General features: G+C 39.8%; 1 protein-coding gene across 1 annotated transcript; it reads right to left on the reverse strand.

Annotated features, from left to right (window-relative positions):
- Positions 1-1,386: 1,386 nt before the first annotated feature.
- Capn6 (calpain 6) lies at positions 1,387-23,648 on the reverse strand. Its single transcript, XM_005082488.4, has 13 exons — positions 23,490-23,648; positions 16,934-17,107; positions 10,242-10,373; positions 8,716-8,924; positions 8,019-8,211; positions 7,255-7,448; positions 6,939-7,016; positions 6,645-6,831; positions 4,792-4,914; positions 4,420-4,622; positions 3,737-3,858; positions 3,268-3,404; positions 1,387-2,971 (listed from the first exon to the last, which is right to left on the reverse strand). The coding sequence occupies exons 2-13, from the start codon at positions 17,096-17,098 to the stop codon at positions 2,789-2,791; spliced, it is 1,926 nt and encodes a 641-aa protein (XP_005082545.1). The 5' UTR covers positions 17,099-17,107; positions 23,490-23,648; the 3' UTR covers positions 1,387-2,788.
- Between the last annotated feature and the right edge of the window lie 1,968 nt (positions 23,649-25,616).

Genomic DNA, 25,616 nt, shown 5'->3' on the forward strand with positions numbered 1-25,616 from the left:
ATTCATCACAATATGTCTTTTATATGACATATGTGCAAGTCTCCTTACTCCTTATAAATATACATGAAGTATCAATAGGGGATGAAGATTCTGAGCGAAAATATTTAACCTGTCTTTTGTATCATTCTTGGTGAAGAGTTGATAACAAATTTCTGGCAATGTGTTATATCATCACTTTCTGACATGCAACCTATTTTACTTTAAAAAGGAACAAAGTTAGAGGGACAAAGGGTTATTTTCCTTAACCCATTGATTTCTAGCTGAGCAACTATGGGAAAGTTCTTTCAGGTCTCTTTTCTTTTTTCTTTTTTTTTTTTGGTTTTGCGAGACGGGGTTTCTCTGTATTGTTTTGGAGGCTGTCAGTCCAGCCCAGCCTCGAACTCACAGAGATCCGCCTGCTTCTGCCTCCCGAGCGCTGGGATTAAAGGTGTGTGCCACACCGCCCGGCTCAGGTCTCTTTTCTTTACCTTCTTTATCTCAAAGAAGGCAGAATGCTGGTGCTTTATATCGACATTCAAATAAAATTTCATGCATCAAGAGCTGATCATGGGATAAAACACACAGTAGATACTCAACGGGAATTGGTTTCTCTCTTTTTAATTTGAGGAAAATTTTCATACTTCAAAATGTGGCGTGTTTGAGCTTAATTATAATATCAGAGTGCCATCTGGTGACTATATAGAATGATTACATTATCTCCATTTCTAATAAAATTATGCAATATTTAAACGTGTAATGTGTTCGGGGGCAACACCGTAAGGAATGAAAGGGAGGGCTGTGTTTCTGAGTTGTTTTTCTGGTGCATCCCCTGGTGAGACATCCTTTCTAATCAAGAGGCTTAGCTTAAGGAAATGAGAGAAACTTCTTCCCTAGCCTGGTCTGGAATGAGAAGATGGCAGATTGAGTATACAAGCAAATAACTTAAAGTCTCCACATCCGTTTGACTCTGAAAATGATTTGGAAAGAAGGTTGATGTTTTCCCTTGTTATACGATTCTCCTTTGGAAGATCTAGCTTGGACAACTTTGGTCTTGAGTTTATCTCTGGGAAGGTTTCAATAGTTTGTAGCCCCAATTACTACCCTAAAATCAGAAGACCCTTCACAATCCTACCAACCACCCACTGAAACAACTGCACCATCAGAGTGTTGCTAATCTCAGGCTCTTATGTACTGCCTCACTGAACTCTGTGCCTTAATTAAGATTTAGGAAGCTTCCTCATCATGAAAGAGTGATTTGGGTTAGGGCTGAATCATCAGACTTACCCCTAGGCTACAGTTTCCCAAAACACCTACTATCTGTGCTTCCAATAGCTGTGAAATCTATGTGTCCATAGATCACCACCCTTGCCATCCCTCTGGTACCATTAATTAGTCAAGACTAGTCAATTTATTGAATATGAACTTTATTGTGATTTTATTTGTGTAAGGCTGTGTGGCAAAGGCACCGTAAAAGTTACAAAGACTGTAAAATATGATAGAAAATGAGTAAGCTAAAAAAAGAACTACAAAATGTATTTTAAATGAATGCATGCTGAACTAGACTAAGTACTACAACTATGTTTGTTATTCATCATTGCAGAAGCACTGAAATATCGTTGGAGATGGGGTTTGGGAGTAGAATTTGAAAGAACTTCATGGAGGAGGTGGAATTTAGGCTGGGCCTTGAGTAAGGGCAGAATACTGATAGATGAGGATGAAGGGAAGCACATGTAATGACTGATTCACAAGAAAATTTTGTAGACATACTGAAAAACAAACCCCTGGAGTGTGGAGCTTCCCAAAAGAGGCAAAAGCCTGAGAGGGTCTGGGTAGGACCCAGAACTCTCAAGTTCCCATACAGAGTGTTAGTACCAAAGATATTAGGAAGCACAGGGCAATGGGTTTGTTCATAAATCTAGCAGCAGCAAGAGGTTTCACATTGTAGTCAGGGACCCCAAACTGGCTGTCCTATTACTGAATGAATTCATTCATCTTTTTGGTATTCATGATGTTTCACTAGTCCTTACATTTGCCCACTGACTGAATGGTAGTTCGTGCGCACCTACATGCGCATATGTGAGTGTAGGCATGAGTGGACCGATGGGGGACCGAGGCTTTGTCTCCCACTGCAGCTTCTTCCACTTTCCCCATTTTTGGCACCCAGCTGACTTCCACCTTGCTGAAGCTCAAGCCCTTCTCATTGTCTCAGCCTCATTGAACTCCAGCTCTTGATTAAGCACCTAGGAAACTTCCTCAACATGAAGGTAAAACACTGTGGGGGAGTGACTTGAGTTAGGGCAGGACTACTCTTTCCGGTGGTAGTGGTGGTAAGGGCTGGGACCCTCAAAGTCTGCTCTCGCTGTTAGTAAAGTGTTGCTGGTAAATCTGTAGTGTCAATCAGGAGATGGGATGTCAGGCTAGACCAGCTTGGCCTTGATCACCTCTCCTCCTTCCTCAACATGCCCCACAGGAAAAATAGGTTGGGCAAGTGAAAACAGCAAAGAGATATATATGTAGGATATCCAGATTCTTGTTAATGTCCCATTTGAATCTAATCCCCGGAAGCCCTAAGGATCTTTTCTCAGCAAACATGTGATCTCCAGATGGAACTGTCACTTCCCCCTGTCCAGCTGCTGGAGGTATGTAGGTTCTGTAGCTACTGATGCTACTTGGATCGGGAGGTATGGGAAACATCAGAAAAGAGGAGACGTTAATAAATGTGGAGTTTCAGTTATTGTGAATCTTAGCTAAGACCCGGTGCCTGACGTAAGAAGATGGAAACCTGTCAGGATTCTCTGATATTGGCTATTTAGAGCTCAGTGAGATCATCGCTCGAGATAACTTTGAAGCTGATGTGGCCTTGCTTGACTTTGGCAGTGGGACCACCCTTCTTGCGCAGGTACAGAGATTTCAGATCACGGCAGTCACTGGGGTCAGCGTCCAGAGTAACCTGCCCCAGGAACTGATCACAGAATTTTCTGCTGTTCCAGACCTGAAGAGAGAAATCAAGGCAGTGAGAATCAACAACCAACCATGAGACTGAGATCTCTAGTAACATCTATCTAGCATGCATATCAAGAGACATTCTTATCTTTTCCTGATAGCTCATTGATTGATAAAATAATGTCCCAATCAATATAGCTGTTTTGTTTGATGAGAAGTGTTCTGAGTACACACTAAACACATAACAAGAACCTTTGCTCTGCATCATGAACATGTGAGCTACTTAGGAGAATATAATATGTGGTAGGGAATATGAATTCTCCAAGATGTCTTGTTCAGTCTTACCTCGATGATAATAGGAATGTCAGTGGTCCTTCTGTAGAAAATGGCCTGGGTGTCAAAAATGGCATGCACCGTATTCTTCTGGACAGGGGACCGGACTTCTTCCTTTCCACACTTGATGACCAAATATGGATTTACAGCTGGAACAAAGTGGCATTTTTTTTAGCACAGTGATTAAAGTTTTCTTCCCGGAGGGGCAAGAGGCTATGATTTCACAATGTCAAATATGGAAATTCCCAGAGTCTGTGTTCTCTCTTCCCTTTCCTTTCCCATATATCATATAGCGATAGAAAAGTGACTGCTAGGTAGACATTTCCCAACAATGTTCACATCCCATTTTCTACCATGGTTGAAATCCTGGACTGAAAATATCAATGGAGATAATAATTGTTGATATTGTTTTCTAATCATACATGCAATAACTGAAATAACGCGTTGTTTTTGCTTTCCTGGACACCCCTGCAGTTCTTACTTTCATTGGCGTACTTCTTCTCCAGTCCCTCAGCACTGTGAACAGTGATCTGGGTAACCACTTTTGGGTAGCCACGTGCCAGATTCCAGCAAGACATCTTGGGCATGTCCAATGTCAGCTCCCTAGAACATAAAAAATAATGTGTCACCTCATGATGAATGGACCTGCCTAAATAGACTTCATTGTTGAATCACATAAGAAGCTGGGTGACATATTGTATTCCTCCCCAGGCATGGCTTGTGGTTTGTTTTATTTTTTTTGAGGATGGTTTTCTTTTCTCTGGTTTGTATGACTGGCACTTAAAGATGCAAGTGGGTACAGCTGGAGTAAAGTGTAACTTAAGCTACCCAGCACTGAGAACAAGATAGAGCAGACCAGTGGCTCAAAAAAAAAAAACAGATAGAACTAATCAGAGAGCTGAAGATAAACTACAAGTGACAGAGCTTAAACGACAGGTCCCTTCCCCTTGAATGCCAGATCAGAACTCTAAATCTCATATCTGCATTGGAGAATTTTCCATAGCTCTACTCTGGGAAATATTTTGATCACTTTCATTTCAGTTAGTGAAGTCAGACTTGAGAATCCTGTCTCATCAACTGTATGAATGGAGGAGGATTGGTGAAAGGATTAGACTCAGAAGAAAAGAGAACAAGGGTTTGAAGAGCATCAAAATAAAACTGAACCTGAGCTGGACAGGCACTTCTGAGAAGATTCTCAGTAGAAATTCACTGGTGCGGCCATGCTGGAACATGGTTGGAACAAGCACATAGTTGCCCTTCTTCAGATACTTGCTCAGAAACACAGTACGGGTGTCGATATAGGTGGAAGTTCCGGCACGCTCCTGGATATACAGGTGGTGAAGGCGGAATCTGCGGTTCATCTCCACCTAGAAGCAAAGAAGTTGAAGTTTTCCATTCTGTTAACATCAGAGCTTTTATATTAGAAGGTTCTGCTTCTGCTGTCTCCTTTATCTCTACCTAATTTTCCGAACTCTAAAATTTCCTAACATAGACTCTGAGTGTTCTTATTCTTTCTGCTCTAAATGCTGTTCTTACCTTGAAGAGCTCAAAACCAATGATGTAATTGTCAGGTCTTCCCATTCGGCGGTAATTGCGTAGGTCCTTCTGCTGCAGTGACATTATGACCTTATGGCCATCCTCAGGCACGGTGAAGATGTACTGAGGAAAAGGGGCCATCAAATAGATAAATTAGCACTCCAATTTAAGATAAACTAACCTAAATTTCAGGGAATAAAAATATATAATTGGAAGCAGAGTCTGAAGTTCATTTTGGGGCTTTACACTTGACCAGAAAATATCAGGGAAAATTAATTCACTACTAAGTAAAAGTTATTATACTTGCTTCTCTCTGTGGCATCCAGCATCCAACAGATGTACTGAGAAGCCATTCCATTTTAAAGTTTTTGGTGCCAAAGAGTAAGTTTTAATATGTATGCTCCTGATAAGTTATTAATCTCTTCCCATTGTTATACCCCTGTGTTTAAAGCTACACAAGAAACATTCCAGGGTTCATAAAGACAGAGGGTATTCATATTCCACTCAACCAGACTTTGTCACATAGCCTGGGATAGATTTGTTTCTTTTTTAACATGGAAACAATTCATTATTGCCTGAAAACAAGAGATGAACCCCTGAACTGTGTTTGCTTCAGCTCTACTTCTCCAGGGAACTACTCCCATGTTAGGTGAGGGTTTTGAAGAGTACTTTAATTAACTTGTATCAGAAAGAAGGTATATAAGAAAGAATATGGAACCGATCTCTTTAATTAGTGAATTGCACCTAGCTCTTCTATTGTCTATCAGAAGTCTACTTGTTGGGCTGTCCGGGCCCTTGGTGGTATGTGTAGTCAATAGGCTATTCATGACTTTAGCAGTTAAATTTAAAGTCAATCCAGACATGTAAGCAACCCAGACAAGAGCCCCAAAGGTCAATCTTGTGTACATACATACAGAGAAGCCATTTGTCCAATTTGGTACAGTTACCTAATACCTGAAACTTCTCTAAGGTTCTAAGTGGGAGTGATGTTGGGGAGGGGTAACAATCATCAAGTTTCTGTAGGGGCCATTAAGATGGAAATGACAAAAAATGAGTTGAATAAACCAGTTTTCTAAGTCTCAGTGTTCTACAAAATGCCCAGAAAATAAGATCTTTAGGAAGAAGAGGCATATGTCCATGGGAAGTGAGGAAGCAGCATAGCTAGAGTTATGTCTGCTATGCTTTAGCACATCTTCATATGGGCCATTATAAATTCAGGCTTAGGATGCTTGTGGGAGATTTGCTGTTTTTTTCTTGGGATGTACCTAGCCTGACTACCTTTAATGTCACTGACAATAGGATTGTGGTGGTAGGTGGATGGAAGGAGAAACTGACAGGGCACTGATTTCAATCCTGAGGGAAAAATTACCTCATTCTCAAAAGGGAAAAGCAAGCTATAATGATGGGTTTCAGAAATGTAACCTATGAAAAGGACTAAAAGTATGGTTTGTGGTGTTTGTGTGTGTGTGTGTGTGTGTGTGTGTGTGTGTGTGTGTGTGTGTGTGTGAAACAACTGGACAGTAAAGACAAAGGAAGAACTAAGATAGCATCCTGAAGCAAATCTCTCTGCTGTGTGAGACAATCACCAAACGCACAAGTTATGGAGGCAGCTGGAGAAACTGGAGAAACTGACTCAGATTTGAAAATGTCAAGGTGTAAGTCTCTGCAAAGAGACCTTGTCTTCTGGGTCTTATGAGCACCTGAGTCAATCCCTGGGGGTTGTGGTTGATGAATATTACACAAGAGATTTTAAGACCTGAATGCTAAATGAATACTCCAGAGAGGACCAAAGTGAGATCTGGATTGTTATTGGCTGGATAGATTGGAGGCAATGAACAATAATTGACTCTAACCTGAGGATTCTGCAGGAAGGTGTCACGGTTGTTGTAGCAACCTCCTGATCGGTTCATCAGAGGGTCATCATCCACAGTCCAACATCCTACCACTGATTCCAGCTCCTTGCGGCCAAAAACAGGGTTGTTCACATTGCGGCAGACATTCAGTTTGTGAAAGTTGTGGCAAAAATCTTCCAGACTCATCCTAAATGAAAGGAACGGGGAAAGAAATGAAGATCGAACTTAGTATGTATTTCTAGTAAGAGACCCAAATTCTAGTAAGAGATCCCTTGTTGCAGAAAGACTTCTCACCAAAACTCTCCATCATCAGACATGACAAGCCCCAGGTTCTTGCGATCTGTTACAGTCAGTTGCTGCCACTCTTCAGAACTAAAAATAAATAAAGAATAAATGGAGAAGCCATTATGCTTGCCAGGATGCCAAAATAAGATAATACATGAGGATTAGGCCTGCTTTATTTGTATCTCTGGCTAGGTTGCAGACCACATAATTGACTAGATCTTAGAGATGTCTCTGTTATTTTGCAGCCTACTAGCAATCTAAAGGGATAGGTTTGGGAGACCTCAGATATTTGGAGGTGTAGTGATGGAAGTGAAATGTCACTCACATTTCACTCCAGGGGCCACTCCATTCTTGTCTTCCCAATGGGTTTCTCAGGCGAACCATATACAGCTTTTCAGCACTGAAGACTTCCACAAGTCTTTCTCCAAGGCGGAGCTTGCGAATATCAGTCATGGTGTAGGTATGACCCTTCAGTAGACCCCAGTCTGTTTCAACTTCTTGTTCCTCCTGGCTGGGAGACTAATAGCAAAGAAAGATACATAAGGGCATAGGAATTGGGAGACCCAAATCCTGGATCCCCTTCTCCCTTGCTTGTTTAATCCCAACATGATTGAATTAAGTTCTCCCTAAGCAGATGGAAATCTGACCCTGATATCTAATCTATTACAAAAGTGAGTAAAAGAGAGAAATAATGTAATATAACAGTTTACTTTAAAAGTTCAAATTCCAAATAATAGCTGTCCTGCATTAATATGAACTCTGATTAAATATATGGTAGAACAGATTGATTCTTTGAAGAAACAGCTATAAATTCAACATCCAAGAGCCAAGATATGAGTAGTAATTTACCAGAAACTGGTTACATCAACTTGGATGGTGCATTGGCCTTCAGTGGAATGACTGACTTTCAAAGGTATAAAAAAAATTAATGTACCTCAGTTTCCAAGACAGTACTCCATGCCTATGTTAGATTTCTGAGTTCCACTAATGGCTCTTTATGTGAATCTCTGGGTTAAGTACAATATTCCCTGCTAAATTATCTTTGTGCCATGAGTGAGAATAAAGTGGTTGTTTTGGGTGAACACAAACCTCAATGGAGCAGCAAATCAGACCTCCTTTGGTGAATGTTTTGTACAGTTCTCCAAACAACTTGTACTTCTCCTCAACAAGATCAGTGTATCTTCCTTTCTGCATGTCAACAATTTCAGCCAATGTTCCCGTGAAGTCCATGATGATATCAGTGATAGTCAAACCATCCAAGGCCTCATAACAGCCTAGCAGCCTGGAAACAAGTTTAAGAGTTATCTTGGTGAAATTACTTATCCAGGTCATGGGTATCATGATCCTAAGAATTAAAAACAATCACTGCTCAGCCTTTGCCAGCTGGATTTTCTCTGAATATGAAATGGGAAATACTTTGAGATCATAATTAAAACTTTACTGGCTTAGGCTATATTGATAAATACTAGTCCTTGTAGAAACTTTTTCCTACAGGCAGATGACAGGCAAGGTTAAAAGAAGAGAGTATTCCTTGTGAACTTCAGATTAATAACCTGAATGGTTACCTAGGAGACCTAGGATTTAACAGAAGCAAGAGCAGTTGATTCATCTGATATCTATGAGTTATGAGAGGCAGAGCCAGGACTGAAGAAATATCTGAAATCTTACTTAGACACAGCCCAATTTTGACTCTGGGGTTGAGTGGGAAGAGAATGCATTCACAAAGACAAATATGTCTTTCTTTCTTCATGTATCATGACCACACACTAACCAAACCCCTCCTTACTTTGCATAAGCTTTTTCCAGTAGAGCATTCCAAAACTCATTCATGGAGGTGGAGAATGAGAAGACCAGATCTCCATTGATAGTGGGCAGCAGGTCATCAATCACTACCTCAGTCCATTCTCCAAAATGCCAGAAACGGAAGCGAAATATTCCAGCATATTTTTCTGGCTTTTGAGGATCCCATTCCTGCTCCTTATGGTTGGGAATTGTCTGGAAAGGTTTAGAACATTTAGTCAAGTATTATTCACAAGGCTATACCCAGATATAGAGGTTATAATGAAGTCCTAGGAAAACCATGTAATAAATAGAAGCTTTCTGGGTATGCCATTTTGTCTACAACTTGTGTTTCCACACATCAGTTTTATTGTGTTTGATATTACCATACTTGCCATTCTTGCTCTGAATACACAAGATATGGGAGAGACAGTTGGAAGTGTCTCCATAAATAATTAATATACTAGATGGTAGACTATCCACATAGATTCATGATCAAATGTTTAAAAACATGAACAAGGCATTTAAAAGTAATATCAGGATTGGAGAGAGAGTTTACAGATTGAGAATAATTACTCCATAATCACTAGTCCTGGAGTTCAGATCCCTGCAGCTAAGTAACAAGTCGGGTGCTTGTGATTCCAGTTCTTCAGAAGGGAGAGCCAGGAGGATTTGAGGGACATTATAGCTTCTAGATTAGTTGAGGAAACACGAGTTCTGGCTTCAGGGATAGTCCCTGCCTCAAAATGAATAGGTTGTGAGTGCAAGAGGAAGATACTAAATGCCCTCTTCTAGCTTCTGTGAGTGTACATGGGCATTTCCCCTTCCATGCACATACATGCACATATATACTCATGCAGGCAAATAAGCAATAAAAATTTAAATATCTTAAAAATTAAAAGCAATAAAGATACAGTGCTTATTCTTGTTTGCCATGTCTAGAGTTTTATGTAGACTTACGCTACATAATACAGATTTTAGTCATGTCAATAATAAAATCACTCTTTTGGAATTATATAATAATTATACATAAATATTTCAAAATTGTTTTTATTAGGAAAATGCTTATTGTCCCAAATCAAATATTCTTTGTTGTTTTGAATCTTATCTATTAGAGAAATTTTGTGCTATTAGTAATTTATTAGAAACCTTTCAAAGGTCTATTTCTGTCTTTTCTGTTATACATATATGTGTTAATGACTTCCTGGCTCCTACTCACTTCAGAAAAATTGGTACAAAGAATGCAGTGTGAAGAACATTGAGTCAAAACACTACAAATGACATCCAAAGAGCGACTAGCATATGTAACAAAGTAAGTACAGCAAAATGTCAATGTTAGAATCTAGTGTATATAGATTTTTCATTGTAAAATTCAACTTGGGTGTATTTGTGAAAATTCTTACTAACAAGAATTAATCACCCTAATACTTCTGGCTTCAGAAAACAGAGTGGTCTCAAAAAGGTAGTAGATGACTTTCTGTCATGTTATTCAAGAAGTGGAAATAGTTTAAGAGCTCAAAGAACAGAAAATACCTTTGTCCAGTGAGACTCCTGAACAGCCAAACAGGAAAATGCAGGGATCATTGACTTGTTCCCCAGTCTCCCCTGGATCAGCTGGTGGTTACTGATGTTGCCCACAATCAAATGGGGGTCATCAGAAATGTCCTGTGGATACAGTAATTTGTTATGCAGGATTTTGGGAGGAGGTTTTTAAGGGTCACTAGAAGCTGAGTGAAGCAGAACAGACTATAGAAGAGATAAGGTTAAGTGTGGCTAGGATATTTGTAGATGGGATAAAGAGGTGGTTAGGGAGATTTGTGGTAAAACACAAAGCAGTGGATAACCTATGCACAGAAAAGAACTATATGGTGAATAACTGAAGAAATGGAAGGAGAGAATGGAATGAGATAGGATGGCCTGGGCTGCTGGAAGGCCTTTGTCATTGGGCTTTGAAGGCATTTTTATCACGGCAATGAACACTGGAAGACTAGAATAAGAATTAGCACATTGCACTCTGATCTCATTTTTGTCAGGATGTGATTTTCTCTGAAGTATCCATGCTTGGAAAGGCAATTACCTTTAAGAAACAAGGTCTGACAGAGGTGAACATTAATGCATTTCCCTCTCTAGGAAAAATGAGTTAGGAAACCATATAGGAAGCCGTTTTCTAAAACAAAGCAAAGTCAATAGCAGTTTCCATGACAACCAGCTTTCCCAACAGCCGCCTTTGTATGAATATAAATGACAGGAGCATTAACAGCAGGTGTTAATAAGTCATTCACTGGCCCACTTCAACAGACACTGTCCCTGTGGTGTATATTCCAAAAGTACCTGGCCAGAGATTGTGGGCAGTATTTGCTAGGGGAATACACATTATATTTTCACTTCAGTATATCATTAGCTGGATCATTCCCACTATGGGTAAGAAAAATGAAAGTCAAATAATACAACTACAACAAAATGTGACAAAAGCAAAATGGAGCTACTTTAAAGAAAGAATCCCCAAAGATCATCTAGTGACGGAACAGAGACTGTAGTAAGTGACTGAATACTTTAGCTGAATACTGGTGGGTCAAGGGACAAAGGAGAAACACTGATGCACAGTAGATAGAGTGACAGGCATGAGCAAAGTCATAGCAGTGTACATGACATCATATAATTGTAGGCATGATGTGGCACAGAGCATCAGTACTTTCAGAGTCCGAAGACATCAAATCCCACTTAAGTCTTGAGAACTGGAAACAGTGTCATGGACAGGGCTGTTGGACCATAACTTCACATTCTGCATACACTGCTGAAGTAAATCCCAGTTGCAAATGGAAGGAAAATCTCGACCCACATAATTTAAAATTATTAAATATAAACAGCTATTTTTCTGGTGTATAATGCCTATTTTTAGCAGATATAATTCTCTTTTATGAAGGGTCTGGTCTACAGAATGAGGCATTCCAAATATCTATTAAAATCCCAAATAATTCTGGAAAAAAACAGACATTCTTGGCAGGGGAGATTAATTGGGTATCAACCTGCCAAACGGAAAGGGTTAGGTGGATTGTCAGCTTTGCATCTTCTGACCCTCTTTTGTTTAAGATGTATGTCTGGTGTCTTATCACTACCTTTTTATCTTAGGAAACTATTTCTATTGTGCTAAATAGTTTATGGATTGTCAGCTGCCTTTTTTATTTACTGAGCACGTGTCAGGTTATTGAGTGAGGTAGACCCCATGAGTCTTCTCCTCTTTGTTCCCTCTGCTTTTCTAAGATGAAATTAAGAATCACCATCGTTCCTCCCTCAGACAGACATTGGCACTTTATTTAGAGCAAGATGGGAAGTCTTGCAATAATTTCTTGGATACAAATTAAACATACGATTGTTTTCTGGAATAGAAAGTAGCCAAGTGAGTATTGACAGATGAAAAACGTGTTTTTATATATCTTAAGGCAAATTAGTTGCTGGTTTTATGTAATGTTACTAGGGATTGGAGTTATTTTGCAACCTGTTTAATTTAGATAAGCAGGAGCCTACACCCAAGTCAATAATTTTTAATGTGTAAACTTCTACTCACATAAGGGAGCAAAAAGAAACATAAACAGATTCAAACTGAGGAACTGGGTGATTAGTATCCTCTTTGTATGAATTGGATATAGTTATTAATAGCATGTGTTACAACCTTATTTTACTTCAAAATTTAATATAGAATACCTAGCAGTGGGTATTAAAATGGAATAACAGTCATGGAATATTAAAAACACTAGGAATATTAGGGTCTATCTAGTTAATTTCTTATATTACAGATAAAGAAACAGGGTTATCGGATAGGGGCAACACTCAAGTCTCTGGTTATCTAACTGGTCACGAGGACATCTAGGTTTAAAGCCTTTGAGTCTTCATTAAAGCATAATATTAATGAAGGGACCTCAAGACTTAGGCTGGCCCATCCCTTTATCTTTAAGCTCATCAATGATTCCCCCATAGATATCCACTCCGTGAAGGAATACTAAACAAAGGTCATTGGAATTAGAGCTGACAGAAGATCTTGGGCAGGAACCCTTTCTTCTTCCACCGTTGGCTGTAAAAATTCCCATGAGGCTTTGCTCCATTGAAGTCAGGGATTAGATGTGTCTGACTCTGGACACTACTGTAGGTGGATATGAGTCAGTGAGGAAAAAAGCCAGAGTGGCTGGAGAGAGCAGGCAAAAAGATTTCTGTGAGAATTTGGCAAGCAAATTCAGATTAAAATTTCTACCTGCAGATTTACTATTACATGGAAACTTAGTGGTCGTAAATCGTTAAGACCATAAGTTGTGTTTTTAGGAGAAAAAGAAACTTAAAGAGCACATAGAAAGTACTGTGTACCCAGAAAACTAGGAGCAAAGCTGGGGACACTGGATCATTGTAAGAGTGGATCTACCCTTCTTCAACAACTCTGTGTAGCTTCTTAATGAAAGGTTACTATAAAATAACCTTTCATGTTTCCAGCATCAATATACTATTCAACTCTTTAGTGGCTCAAAGTCCACTGTCTTATACAGCATGTGGATGCCTTGTCCCAGGCCATGGTGGTATGCTGCACAAGGGATTGAGCAGATGCTAGGGAAGGCTCTCAAGTGTCTCTGCATTTGAGTTTATTTATAATGTTCTCACTTCATATGCAGAGAACATGGATCAATTCACGGACTACCAGCATCAACCCAAGAGGATGAATGTGAGTACTGTCAGAAAGGAAGCTGCCTAAGTGTGTGTTTATCAAAAGAGGCCCAAACAGTATTATGATAGGAAAGCGAAATTGAAGTCAACTCCTGCATCAAATTTTACCTTGCCAATGGTTGGATCCTTAAGTCATGTTAGAGACCTAGTTTCTTCATTAATATGAAAGGCAAAATATCTATGGTTTTCAGTCTTGCTTTGCATTTACATTTATTATTTTTATTTTTACTTTACAGCCATGAGTGTCCAATCCCCTGGAACTGGAGTCAGAGACAGCTGTGAGCTGCCACGTGGGTGCTTGGAATTGAACCCAGGTCCTCTAGAAGAGATGCCAATGCTTTTGACCACTAAGCCATAACTCTAGCCCCCTACATTTATTCATTTTGTGTGTGTGTGTGCGTGTGCATATGTAGTGTGGTCACATGTATGTCATGCTTGTGGAGGTCAGATGACAACTTGTAGGAGTTCGTTCTCTCCTTCCACCATGTAGGTTCCAGAGATGAAACTCAGGTCTACAAGCTTGCTGGCAAGTGTTTTTACCCAATGAGACAGATTGCAGACACCTTTTATTTTATTTACTTTTGGTTTTTAAGACAGTTTCTCTGTGTAGTCCTGGCTGTCCTAGAATTTTATCTGTAGACTAGGCTAGCCTTGAACTCAGAGATCTACCTGTCTCTGCCTTATGAATGTTGGGGTTAAAGTCAAGTGCCATAATGTCCAGCTCCCTTTCTATTTTTTTAAACAATGGAAGTTTAATTACATAAAAGAAATTGTAGCATACCTACCTTGCTATGCCATGGTCAATATGGATAAAGGGAAATAATGTATAGAGTGCTCCAACATAGAATCCAGTCCATACTAGGTATATCATAAATTCAAATTCCTTTTGCCCCTTTTCTTGTGTTCATTCTCCACCCAAACACACACACACACACACACACACACACACACACACACACACATTAAATTACCGTTGAAACTTTCTCTAGAAGATGTATTGCTTGCCTTAGAGAAAAAAACTAGAAGTTACCATAATTATTAAGTTTTTATTCCCTTCCTGGCAAATTCAACTAGGATTAGGTCTACAAAACTTGGGCAAAGAAGACAAATTACAAAGACCTGAGCCAACACTAAGGGGAGAAGATACATCTAAAAACACGCCAACACAGAAAATGTTGTCTACTCGACTCACATCTGGGAAATGGCTTCGTGTTGGCTTCCAATTTTGTCACGCACCAGATCTCTTTCCATCTCCTCTAAGACTTCCCCCTGTCAATCATCATCTCTCCTGCATCTTCAAATTACACTTAACTACCTACAATCCTGCCAATATACTCCCCTCTATTCTCTGCTTCCTTTTCATCTACTTTCGCCACGTGTCATCACCATCCATTCATAAGTTTGGTTCCCTGACAAGGACCTCTCTCTCTCTCCTCTTTCTCTCTCTCTCTCTCTCATTCTCTGTCATTTTTAAGGAGTAAGAAATCTTACATCTTTGGATTCCTAAATGCCCACTAATGCATTCTAATCTTATTTCCCAAATTTTTATCGCAGGCAACCAAAGTTATCTGCAAAACAGCCAACAACTTTGTGGCTTAGAAATACAGATTTTTCCCAGCATCATAATTTCTTTCTTTTTAAATTTTTAATAGAATGTATCTAACCTCTGCTTTATTGCTGAGTTAAACTTCCAAGCTCCAGGCTCATACTTGTAATAGGTATCATTCTTTATGAGTCAACACACGAGGGCATCTATGTCTAAAGCCTTTGATTCTTCATAAAAGCGTAATATTAGTGAAGGGATTTCAAGGCTTCAACTGGCCCATCCCTTTCTTCAAGTATAACAGAAAGAAGACTTATAGAAACCAATGTATCTTGGCACCACCTGGTGGCAATGCGTATGAACTAAAATAAATAACTCTTAGCAATCCTTTTAAGAGTTTAATTGCCTGATGGAGGCAGAGGCAGACACCCACAGCTGTGAACCGAATTGAACTCCTGGAACCCAGTTGCAGAGAAGAGTGATGACCAAAGGAATCAAGATCGGGCTGGCGAAACCCACAGAGGCAGCTGACCTAAACAAGGGGGAACACATGGACCCCAGACTGATGACTGAGAGGCCAGGATGGGACTGATCCAGACACCCTCCCACTGAACCTGGATGACAGAGAGGAGACCTTGGCATTCTGTGGGATCTTAGAGAGTGGAGCAGTATTTATTCCTGACATACAGAAGGACTCTGGGAACCTATACTATGTGGAGGGATGCTCTCTTAGCCTGGACACATGGGGAAGAACCTGGGCCCTTCCTGGGATGATGTGACAGACTCTGAAAATCCCTCATGGAGGCCCTTGCCCTCCCTGGGGGAATGGAGAGGGGATGGAAGGGGGATGGAGTGGGGGTGAGGGGTTGGAAGGGTTGGGGAGTGGGGTAGGAGGGGAGGGAGAGGGAACTGAAAGTGACATGTGTAAAAAGTTAAATAAAAATATATAAAAAAGAGTTTAATTGGTAGAAATTGCAACAACAAAATGACTGTTGATTCCTTAAAGATTAGAAACATTAAATTAGTGACTAGGGTGGTTCAGAACCATACATAAAACGACATCTCTTTACAAAGGGAATCTTCAGGTCCAAGAATTTGCACGTTATGGTATCTCTATATGGCCCATATTCCAGATCATTCAGAAGGATCTCCAATAGATTGTTCTTCTGTCCAGTTATGGCCTCTTGATAAAGCAAAATTCCCAATTACTTTTCAGACTCTATCACTTTATTTTAGCATACATTGAGCTCTAGTTCATATACAGCTCATGAAGAATTGTTGAACCCCGCTGTGAGACACAGTATATAGATGTTCCGATGTTCCGTTGAGAACCATAATAACTATTAGTAGTTAATATTAATGGGTGTTGAAAGACTGCAGTTATATGTAAATTTCATTGTCTAATACTAGAATGAGATAGTGGATAATATCTAATAAACAGATCAAAAGCCTCCCTCCCCCAATGCATGGTCTGTTTTCTCTATGTAGAAACTATTTAATTGGTGTTCACTGTCTAAAAAGATATTGGCCTCATTGATCTGAGATTATCCTTAAGATGGTATTACAGGCAGCTAACTAAAGAGGCAAGAGTATAGTTTCTTCCTGTATTACAATGTTAATTCAAATAAAGTTATAAAAATATAAGTACCAAATATTTTTTTCTTTCTGTTGTTGCAGTTTTTAGACTAATCGACTAAATTTTTAGTATCTTCGAGCTAAAGCCTACTTTAAAGCTGTCTCTGTGTGAGGTGATGGGTATGCCAATTCATATATGTTAGTTGTTTTAAATCATGTAGACATATGAAAACATAGTTTTTATTTGTTAACCATAACTCAACAGAAAGAAAGAGAGCACAACAGTGAAAGACAGGAAGAAAGAAGATTGGATTTTTTTAGAGAGTAGGTCGATGTAAGTAAAATAGTGTGCTAGGTGGAGTTTTGAATAGGAGAGCAAGGAGACAGAAAAATGAGTTACCTGAGGACGTTTCCACACAACCTTTCCGGGAAGCAACCGGTTGAAAAACAGAGAATCATTCTCTGGCAGGAAGGTGGGGTCACAGAAAAGCCGGCCATCTTTGATACATTCCTGCTTCAGTTCTTGGTACTTCTGGTTTTTGAAGATCTTCAGAGGAGGACCCATGTTAGCCAACTATGTGTAGAATGACAAAAACAATTTACTTTGGAGGAACTTCTCAGGTCTTTCAGGGATTACCTGAAATTCCACAAATGACAGTGGTTGCAGCAACTTTCTCCCAGAGCCTTCAGACTGAAGCAAAGGCACTATGTTCAAGAAAAGAAGAGTTAATGTTCAGATAAATATTGAACCCTGGGCAAGCACCTAACCATTTGAAGACCTCAGTTTGTTTATCTACCAAATGGGACAACATGTACTTTAACAGTCTCACTGAGAAAATAAGTAACAGATGTCAAGATTGCCAACTAAACATAAGTCATGTAAAAGGTAATTTTCCATTTATACTGACGTGTAACAGCTCAGAAAAGTTCAGTTGTAATTTGACGATAAAGCCAGTGCATGGGGGAAAAACAGACTCTTTGAATTCTAACAACTCCTTTTACACAACTACTTTCATTTTGTCATTTAAAGAGCTTGTCTCTTTTGCTATTGGCCAAGAAGGCTAATGTAAGAAACAGAGCTCAGCAGATGGCCTCCAAACACACATAAAAAGATAGAAAGATTATACGGTCTTTTCTTCCCTTCAAAGTATACAATCATTTGCAGACTTCAAAATCAAAAGGCAAACTCTGAAATTCAATTACACTAATTTGACAGACCATAGGTTTTATCCCATAGCAATATAATACACCATTGCTTTCTTTTCTTTGAAAAAATAATAAAAGAAAACTCCACCTAACTAAATAAAATTAATATAATTAATATAGTGTTTTTTACACAAAGTCTGGCAGACTGAACTGAAATATTCTCAACAATAGTATGAAGATAATTTAAAAGGCAAATTTGATTTTAAATAGCTTTGTAGTGATAATAGATCTTTCTATGTTATTATTTGATTCTCAAGGATAGATTTGTAATGAGCAGGACAATTTTCCTCATTTAGTAGTGAATGAAAAAAATGTTGTGAAATTTTCATGATGTCAGCTGAATTAAACATTTATTCTAATGATTTTATGAGCCCAGGACAATTAAAACCAAAACCTATGGTTCAGAGTTCTAGAAAAAAATGGATGAAAATTTCAAAAACAAAACCCAAAACCACCCCCCCCCGCAACTAGTTACATTACCACACTGGGATTCCACACGTATATTACTGCAGTCAACTTCTTGTGTGCCCAGGGTATTCAAATGCTGCTCCTTGTGCTTTCACAGCAAGCACATTTATCACCGAAGCCATCTTCCATACCTCACTGTGGTATTTATTATTTTCTAAGAGTAATAATATCAACAATACCTGTCTATCAGGTATTTGAATGCCCTTTAGTATTGTAGTGCCCTGCCCCCTGACTTCCCCAGATGAAAACCATAAATCTGTAAATCTGAGTTCTCAATGTTATTTTATGGAAGCATTAGTTGCAAGATATGTGTAAGGAATGTGCTCTTTTTCTTAATTCAAATATTAAGGTATTAAACATAACCACAATTTTTCTATAGCCTTATTTATTGTCAATTGATTTTCAAATTAAGGATTGTGGAAACATTACAGAACACCAGCACACTTTCTGCTAAGCAAATTGAAGTCTGTTCTCTTGTTTCAGATATTAGTGTGTTTCGTTGTATTTGAAAGCATGGGTGGCATTAGTAATAATTCTCAGTTAAGCACCAGAGCCAACCCGAGTGTTTGCCCATTCTCCTTTTCAGAGCCTATTACAAACGGGCTCTAATTTTCATTTGTGTTCAAAGTTACAGCAACTATCCTTGAGCCTTTTGCTTTCCCTAGAAGGTTTGGTGGATTGCCAGAGGCTGGGGTCTGTAAATAGGGGACAGTCTGAGGCAATTAAGACATTTATTTTGCCAGAACCTCCTAGTGTCTGAACATTCTGGATAAATGGGTATTTCCTGCCCAGGAAAGCCATGTGCTCTCACAAAGTCTCCTTTGCTAATCGGTCAAATAGTAAGGCTCACAAAAGCTTGCAAGAGGAATTTGCTACAAAGAAAGCCTGTCTAAACAGAGAAGTGGCATCAATTCAACAAAATTAGGTTTGATATAAAGACAACAAAATAGAACTGGCAAGATGGCTCATCAGGGAAGGGCACTTGCTGCCAAGCCTGGTGACCTGAGTTCAGTCCCCAAGAACTACAAGATAGAGGGAGAGAACTTGCTCCAACAAATTGTTTTTACTCCCCCCTCTCGCTTAAACACACACACACACACACACACACACACACACACACACACACACACACCTAAACTGAAACCAACCCAACAATAAACCACACTATGATACAGGTGATGGATCATAGTGCGGAAGGTAGAGCTGGTATCTGTGGATCAAACCTTGGTAGAATAAATGCGTTTTGCATGAAGATGCTTGCATTTTAGATACTCTTGGAGAAATATGTATTTTGAACTCTCATTATGAAAGAAATGTAGTCCTAAATCCTGCTGGACTTACACAGTGGAATTGACCCTCATTGCTGACTAAATAACAAGACAACTTTGTTCTATTTGCTCTATGAACTTGATCTCTTTGTGAGTCAATATTTTTATCATGAGACTAGAGGTGTGTATCCTTGTCCCTTAAGCCATAGCTGTAACTACTGAAACTGCTAGTGTTAACCAATTTTGAACAAGTAGAAAGTGCCCCGTGGTTGTGTAATATACACTAAAATCCTCTTGTTGCTGGGCACCTCGTCCAGCATCTCAGCATTGCACTGGCAATATTTGTCAAATGGATAGCTGCCTTAAGTAGAAAGTCAATGTTTGTGTGACAAATTATTTGAAATGTGCATTGTCTGATTTACCTAAGATGCTCTTACTTTGCAGTGGCCATGATTTGTAAGACAGGACCTGTCCCCTTCATTTTGTACTCTCAGAAATGGCAACTCAGAGAAACAGCAACTAGAAATTGGCAAGACTGAATCAAAGCCGGTCTGTAAAATGCCAGAGCTGTTGTGTGGTTTTCCATTATACCACACTTCATCTTTTGGTCGCTGCATTTTTTTAGAGAAAAGATTGTTTAGCTCAAATGAGGAAATCCTCCAAAACAAACATGATGCCCAACTTTGAGGCATTCTGCCTAGAATTTATTGCCATAGTGGATATTGAAAAGGCTCTTTATTTTCATGCTGTAATGAGCATGTGAGAATCCAAACCCTTTCCATCCAAGGGCTCATTAGCTAGCTCTCAGAAAATGTGATAATTCAGAAATGTATTGGCTGGTATAATTATGAACAATTTTCTCTGTCAGAGCAGAGGTGTGTGGAGACAGGAATGTTTCTTTCTTGCTCTTACACTGCACCCGGTGGTGGTGTGCAGGAGATGGTCGTTAAATTAGATATCACACATTAGGAAAGGCGACAGACAAATATGAAAGCTAGGGCTTCTAAAATAACCCCAAGATCTCTAGGTAACCTCTGGAGTATGAACAATTCTGAAGAGTGATTGGGTGGCCTTAAGGCAAGTGGCAACTGTGGCTAGGGAGAACAAACTTCAGCCTTATCATTGAGGTAACAGCCTTAGTCAGAATTATTAGAATTCAGACCCTCTGTATAAAGAAAGAATGTGAGGGTCACTGTGCCTACCAAGACAGTGGATAGGGGCAGGCTCAGCATGTGGGTAGATGGGAATTGCCATGGGAAAATGGAGGGAGCCTGCCACGTGGAACTCAAGTCTGCAGCTAGGAGAAAGAGGTTTTGCTACTCATTGGACTTGAAGTTTTGAGAAGGCAGGCAGATTATTAGTGGAAAGTCATTTGCTTTTTAAACTGTGGACCAGTCTTACAACACACACCAAATTAATTCTAAAATAAAAATGATAGAAAGAGTTCAGATATGTGATCACAAATTACTTTTGAGTCAAGTGAGTAGGTGAGGTAGGCAGTACATTTAAGGAGCATAGGACAAGAAAGAATGGCTCTCATGATACTGTCTCTGTCTACCTTCTCCCTTTTGATCTGCAAAAATTCGAGAGAAAGCAAAATAGGGAGCGCAACTGAGTAGAGCAGACCTAACTCTGCCCTACTGTATACATAATCTTATCCCCACTGCTGGAGGTGATGACGGACATTCATTGGGTTTTGATGGGAAGAATAAAAATCCAGCATCCACATGCTACACAGAGAACAGCATTTTCCATGTGTGCATAAGTAGAAGCTTATCTTACGTCTGTGTTCACATATCTGCCAAGCAACTTCGATGTGGCTGCTGAGATTCGAAGTTTTGGCCAGACATGCTGGGATCAGAAAGGGACCTTAAAACTCTCTGCTGCTTTCATAGGACATATTTACTCTGTCCAGATAGAAGACTGATCAAAAAAAGAAAATCCAAATCATAAAAAGATTGTGCATAGCCAGGAGATTCACAATCCAGTCCCCAATGCCTCCACTTATTGTAGATAAGGTCTTTTACCCTCAGTTTCCCCTTAGGCACAACAGGAAAATGATGTCTGCACTGCGCATCTCAGGGTGTTACTGGGAAGAGATAATGAAATAAAGTATGTGAGTGTACTTTTAGATAGTTAAAAATAAGTTAACATATAGCAGTTGTAATAGGGAATGTTTAATTTTAGCAAATTAAATCTCGTTTCTTAGAAACAGGAAATATGATAACATGCTTAAAATAAGACACACATTGACATTTAAAAGACCTATATAAAATGGCCCCTCTGCCATTCTTTACTGCCTATTCCTCCTCCCATTTTTGACTGACTTGCTCTTTTGGCTGACTAAGCTTATCCTAAAGTCTAATTTTACAGTCCTTTGAGACTCTAATTCTGATTTTTATAGAATGTTTTTCTGGAAGGACTCTCAGAAACCAGTTAGTACAACTTCTTTCTTTCGCTGTAAAGTGAAGCCACTTTACCAGGGTTACATAGTAACAAAGTTGGCACTAAAACTGGAACCCACTGACTCTTTCACCAAGATTCTATTTTGAAACAAGAAAGAACTGTGATAGGAAGGCACCATGCAGACACAAAACTACAAGCAAGATATTTCTTTTGAACATTCTCGTTGCCCTCTTTTTGCAAGAAAGCATGTAGGAGTCTTGTTTTTTAATTGCAAGCTGTCAGAAGGTGATATGATTTCAAATCAAGGCTAATCAAAATAACTATTTTGGGGTCACAAAGGGTCTGTTTTCTGCTTTTAATTTAGGGACTGAAAACTTGCAAGGATATAGGAAGCCCGCTTTTTAACCTATTCCTGGCCATGTAAATGTTTCAGCTGTTCCCTGGGCCCCTGGAAACTCTAACGATGAATACAGAATGCTGTTCGAATTCAGTCTTCACACACATTTGTACACACACATGCACATGAGTGCATGGGCATACATGTGAGTGTATGTGCGTGTTTTCATGTACGCAGACATGAGCACGATGGACACTCACGCAGGCGCACAGAAACACCCGGGGAAGGAGAGAGTTAATTAGCAAACCCCAACTTTTTGTTTATTCATTCAGACCATAAAGAGCCCATAATTTCACAACACAGATTAACAAATGAAGCATTTGCTGAAGTTGAATAAAAACCTTAATACAAACCAGGACGCATTTTGCTGTGACAGGCAGAACAGTAGAATTTTCTGAATTTGCCGATGTGCTTTTCACCAAACTTCGAATTTTAAGTCCTCACACCCACTTGTTTCCACTGCAAAGTGTGGCAGCTCCCTTTTCCTGACCATGCCTAAAGCCAGCCCTGGTCAAGTAGCCCAGTTAAGCTCCAACGACAGTGTAGTGGGGTCGGGTGGGGGATGGAACCTTGACTGCAATTCAAAATTCAAACCAAAGATAGAATCAGGGAAAACAAACCAGGCCCAGGGGCTGATAATAGAATAGCCAAGATCAACCTGTCACCAGGGCAGGAAGGTCTCCCGACTGTGCAGACAGAGAGTTAAGATAGCCTCGGCTGCCACTCCTTCATTGTGTAGCAGCCCATGGTCTGTGCACCCCATTTCAAAAGATTACAGACTGTGGGCACAGTGTGGCTCCAAGACTGTGCCTGGATTTCAAAGCTTCACCTATCATTCTGGGTCACTGGAAACTGCGAGCCATCCAGCTTCTTCCCTTGCACTCTTCTCAGAGATTTGTCCTTATTTCCTAAGTGTTTACGGACAGCACGTGCACAGAAAATTGATCAGCTAACACCCAGAAATGTCCTACTGCTACACCATCAAAATCACTACATCCAGCCCCCTAAAATCTCATTTCGTTTTAGAAGTTTCAAAACTGCTCTTGATGTACACACGCACGTAAGTGCACACGTTCAGTCCAGACAAACCCTGACATTAAGAGATGCAAAGTTTGATTAACTATAAATCTGAAGTTCCTTTGAGTCTCTTGGTTGCCACATTTCAGAAAATAAAATTTCAAACCAAATTTGTGGACACCCGCTCTACTCACCTGAGTTACCTCAGGAGCCTTGGTGCTGCTGCTGCTGCTGCTGCTGCTGCTGCTGCGGCTGCTGCTGCTGCTGCTGCTGTGGCTGCGGCTGCTCTTAGCCAGGTAACCCCACTATGTCTGTTCAGCCAGTGCAGCTGAACAAAGATTCTGGCTTTCTTAACCTGAAAACTATTTGGGCTGTACCAAGCTCTGCTCACATGGGGGAGGTCCCTCACAGCAACTTCAGGAGCTCTTGCCCCGCCCAGCACTCAGAAACTGATCCTGAGTCACGAGGAAAATCTGGAAGGCGTCCCTGCCAGATGTGCAGATGGGATGCCCACTCCAGATCCACCCACCAGCAAATTGGAAAACCCAGAAAGCCACATTTGAAAGGCCTTTCTGTTCCAAGGAGAAATAGAACTTTCAGGAAATGGGTCTGATAGGTTTCTAACTCCTCTGTTCGGGGGGGGGCACTGCAGACATGGACATTACTGGAGAGAGGACATGGAGAACAAAAATGTTCAAATGTTGGCAAAGTTGTAATGAGCTAGGCTGTAGCCATATTTCTAATAGGCACTTCTAAGATAGCGATGAGGAGTTAGGCATCAAGTGGGAATGAAAGGGCACCTAATAGGATGCAGGGACATAATGGTCACTTTGTGACAGAGCAAGGAACATTTGGCCAAGAGCAGAGAGAAGGGAGGTAAACGGAGTTTGATTCCATGGCAGCTGCTAGAAGCCTGATTTCTAGCAACAGTGCAGTGTCGACATTCTGCCAAGCAGTGTCGGGTGAAAAGCAGAACAAATAACTGTTTGCTGTGAAAGGCCAACCAAGAAGTGTTTGTGGCATGCTCCGCTCTCTGTAAAATAACTATGTTGAATCCAACTCGAGACCCTGATCCCCTTTAGTTTGAAGCATATGCTTCTTATAATTTTTGTTGTCGATTTCATGTTCGCAAAATGTAAATGCTACCATCATCTTATTCAACAGGTCTCATGCCCAGTGTGATGTTTGTCATTGCACCAAACACTGATACCCTCTGTCTGCACCCTTGTGCGAATCCGTAATGTGGTTAGTTGAGGATCTAAGAAATGAACAGAAGAGAGGTTGAGGGAGAGTGTGGAGCAAATGAGAGAGAGAGAGAGGGAGTATGCTTTCCCTACTCACTGGCTCCATACCAATATTTTTTCATGAAACAGATCTGAACATTTCTATTACTAAATATCCAAGACTTCTCCTTTGACATTTTTCCTTGTCTTTTTACGCAAGATGGAAATCAATCTAGAATTAGGGGCAATACAAAATGTCAGAGCTCAGGAGAATTTAAATATTGTCACTTAATTTGGCTCAATAATGAGCTGTTTCTTAAGCAACTCTGACTTATGTAGGATTTTGGCATTGAAATCAAGGGAGGATGTTTTGTCTGGGCTCATCTTCAGTCATTACTTTTCAATCTCCGTAATTCTCAAATAACTAGGAAATCATAAAATCTGAATATTAACTTTAAAGGATATCTATCCTCTTGCTCAGTGACGAAATTACCTCCAGATAATCTGGAAAACTCAGTCCTGTGTAAAGCTGTTTATTCTATACTTGGCCATTCCTTAATTGTAAAATTGTTGTATGTAGATTGAACAAACATTAGCTTCACACAAAATATTTCTAATTCCTCCTTTACACAGCAGCCATTTAAAAGATTTAGCAACCCATCCTGCTCCGATAAGCATCCTTAAGTCTTCTATAGCATGCCTCATAGGATATCGTCTCCATATCCTTTTACTGTGCTTGCTGTCTTTTTACCATAAACATGATCTGTGTGGAGCTTGCAGCTTAATTAAAACCCTCTGTGGTTTCTTGCATGAACTCTTATTGTGTGCTTCGTTGTGTGCTTGTACAATTGACTTTATATTTAACAACCATGGTGAGCTTATCCATCTCCTTGTGTATTTCAATCTATCCCTTTTCTCAAACTTTTCTTTCATTATTATACCATTAAATGAGTTTTTGAAGAAGTTGGTAACATATTCCCTGGACATTTACTACAAGAGATGAACTTTATTGATCTGTGTGCATTCATATATCTCTGTATTGCATACCTATGAAAGATAATACATTTTGTACACTAGTAAGTTTTTATTTGCACATAT

Source organism: Mesocricetus auratus, unplaced genomic scaffold (genome assembly GCF_017639785.1).
Source record: "Mesocricetus auratus isolate SY011 unplaced genomic scaffold, BCM_Maur_2.0 Super-Scaffold_100003, whole genome shotgun sequence".
Classification (NCBI taxonomy): domain Eukaryota; kingdom Metazoa; phylum Chordata; class Mammalia; order Rodentia; family Cricetidae; genus Mesocricetus; species Mesocricetus auratus.

Excerpts from the sequence above, each read along its gene's own strand:
- Capn6 (XM_005082488.4), bottom strand. The coding sequence starts at position 17,098 with ATGGGTCCTCCTCTGAAGATCTTCAAAAACCAGAAGTACCAAGAACTG. Across the intron at positions 4,915-6,644 it reads CCTTCCTGCAGAATCCTCAG|TACATCTTCACCGTGCCTGA; the intron begins GTTAGAGTCAAT and ends CCTTTTCCTCAG. Across the intron at positions 4,623-4,791 it reads TTGGTTTTGAGCTCTTCAAG|GTGGAGATGAACCGCAGATT; the intron begins GTAAGAACAGCA and ends CTTTGCTTCTAG.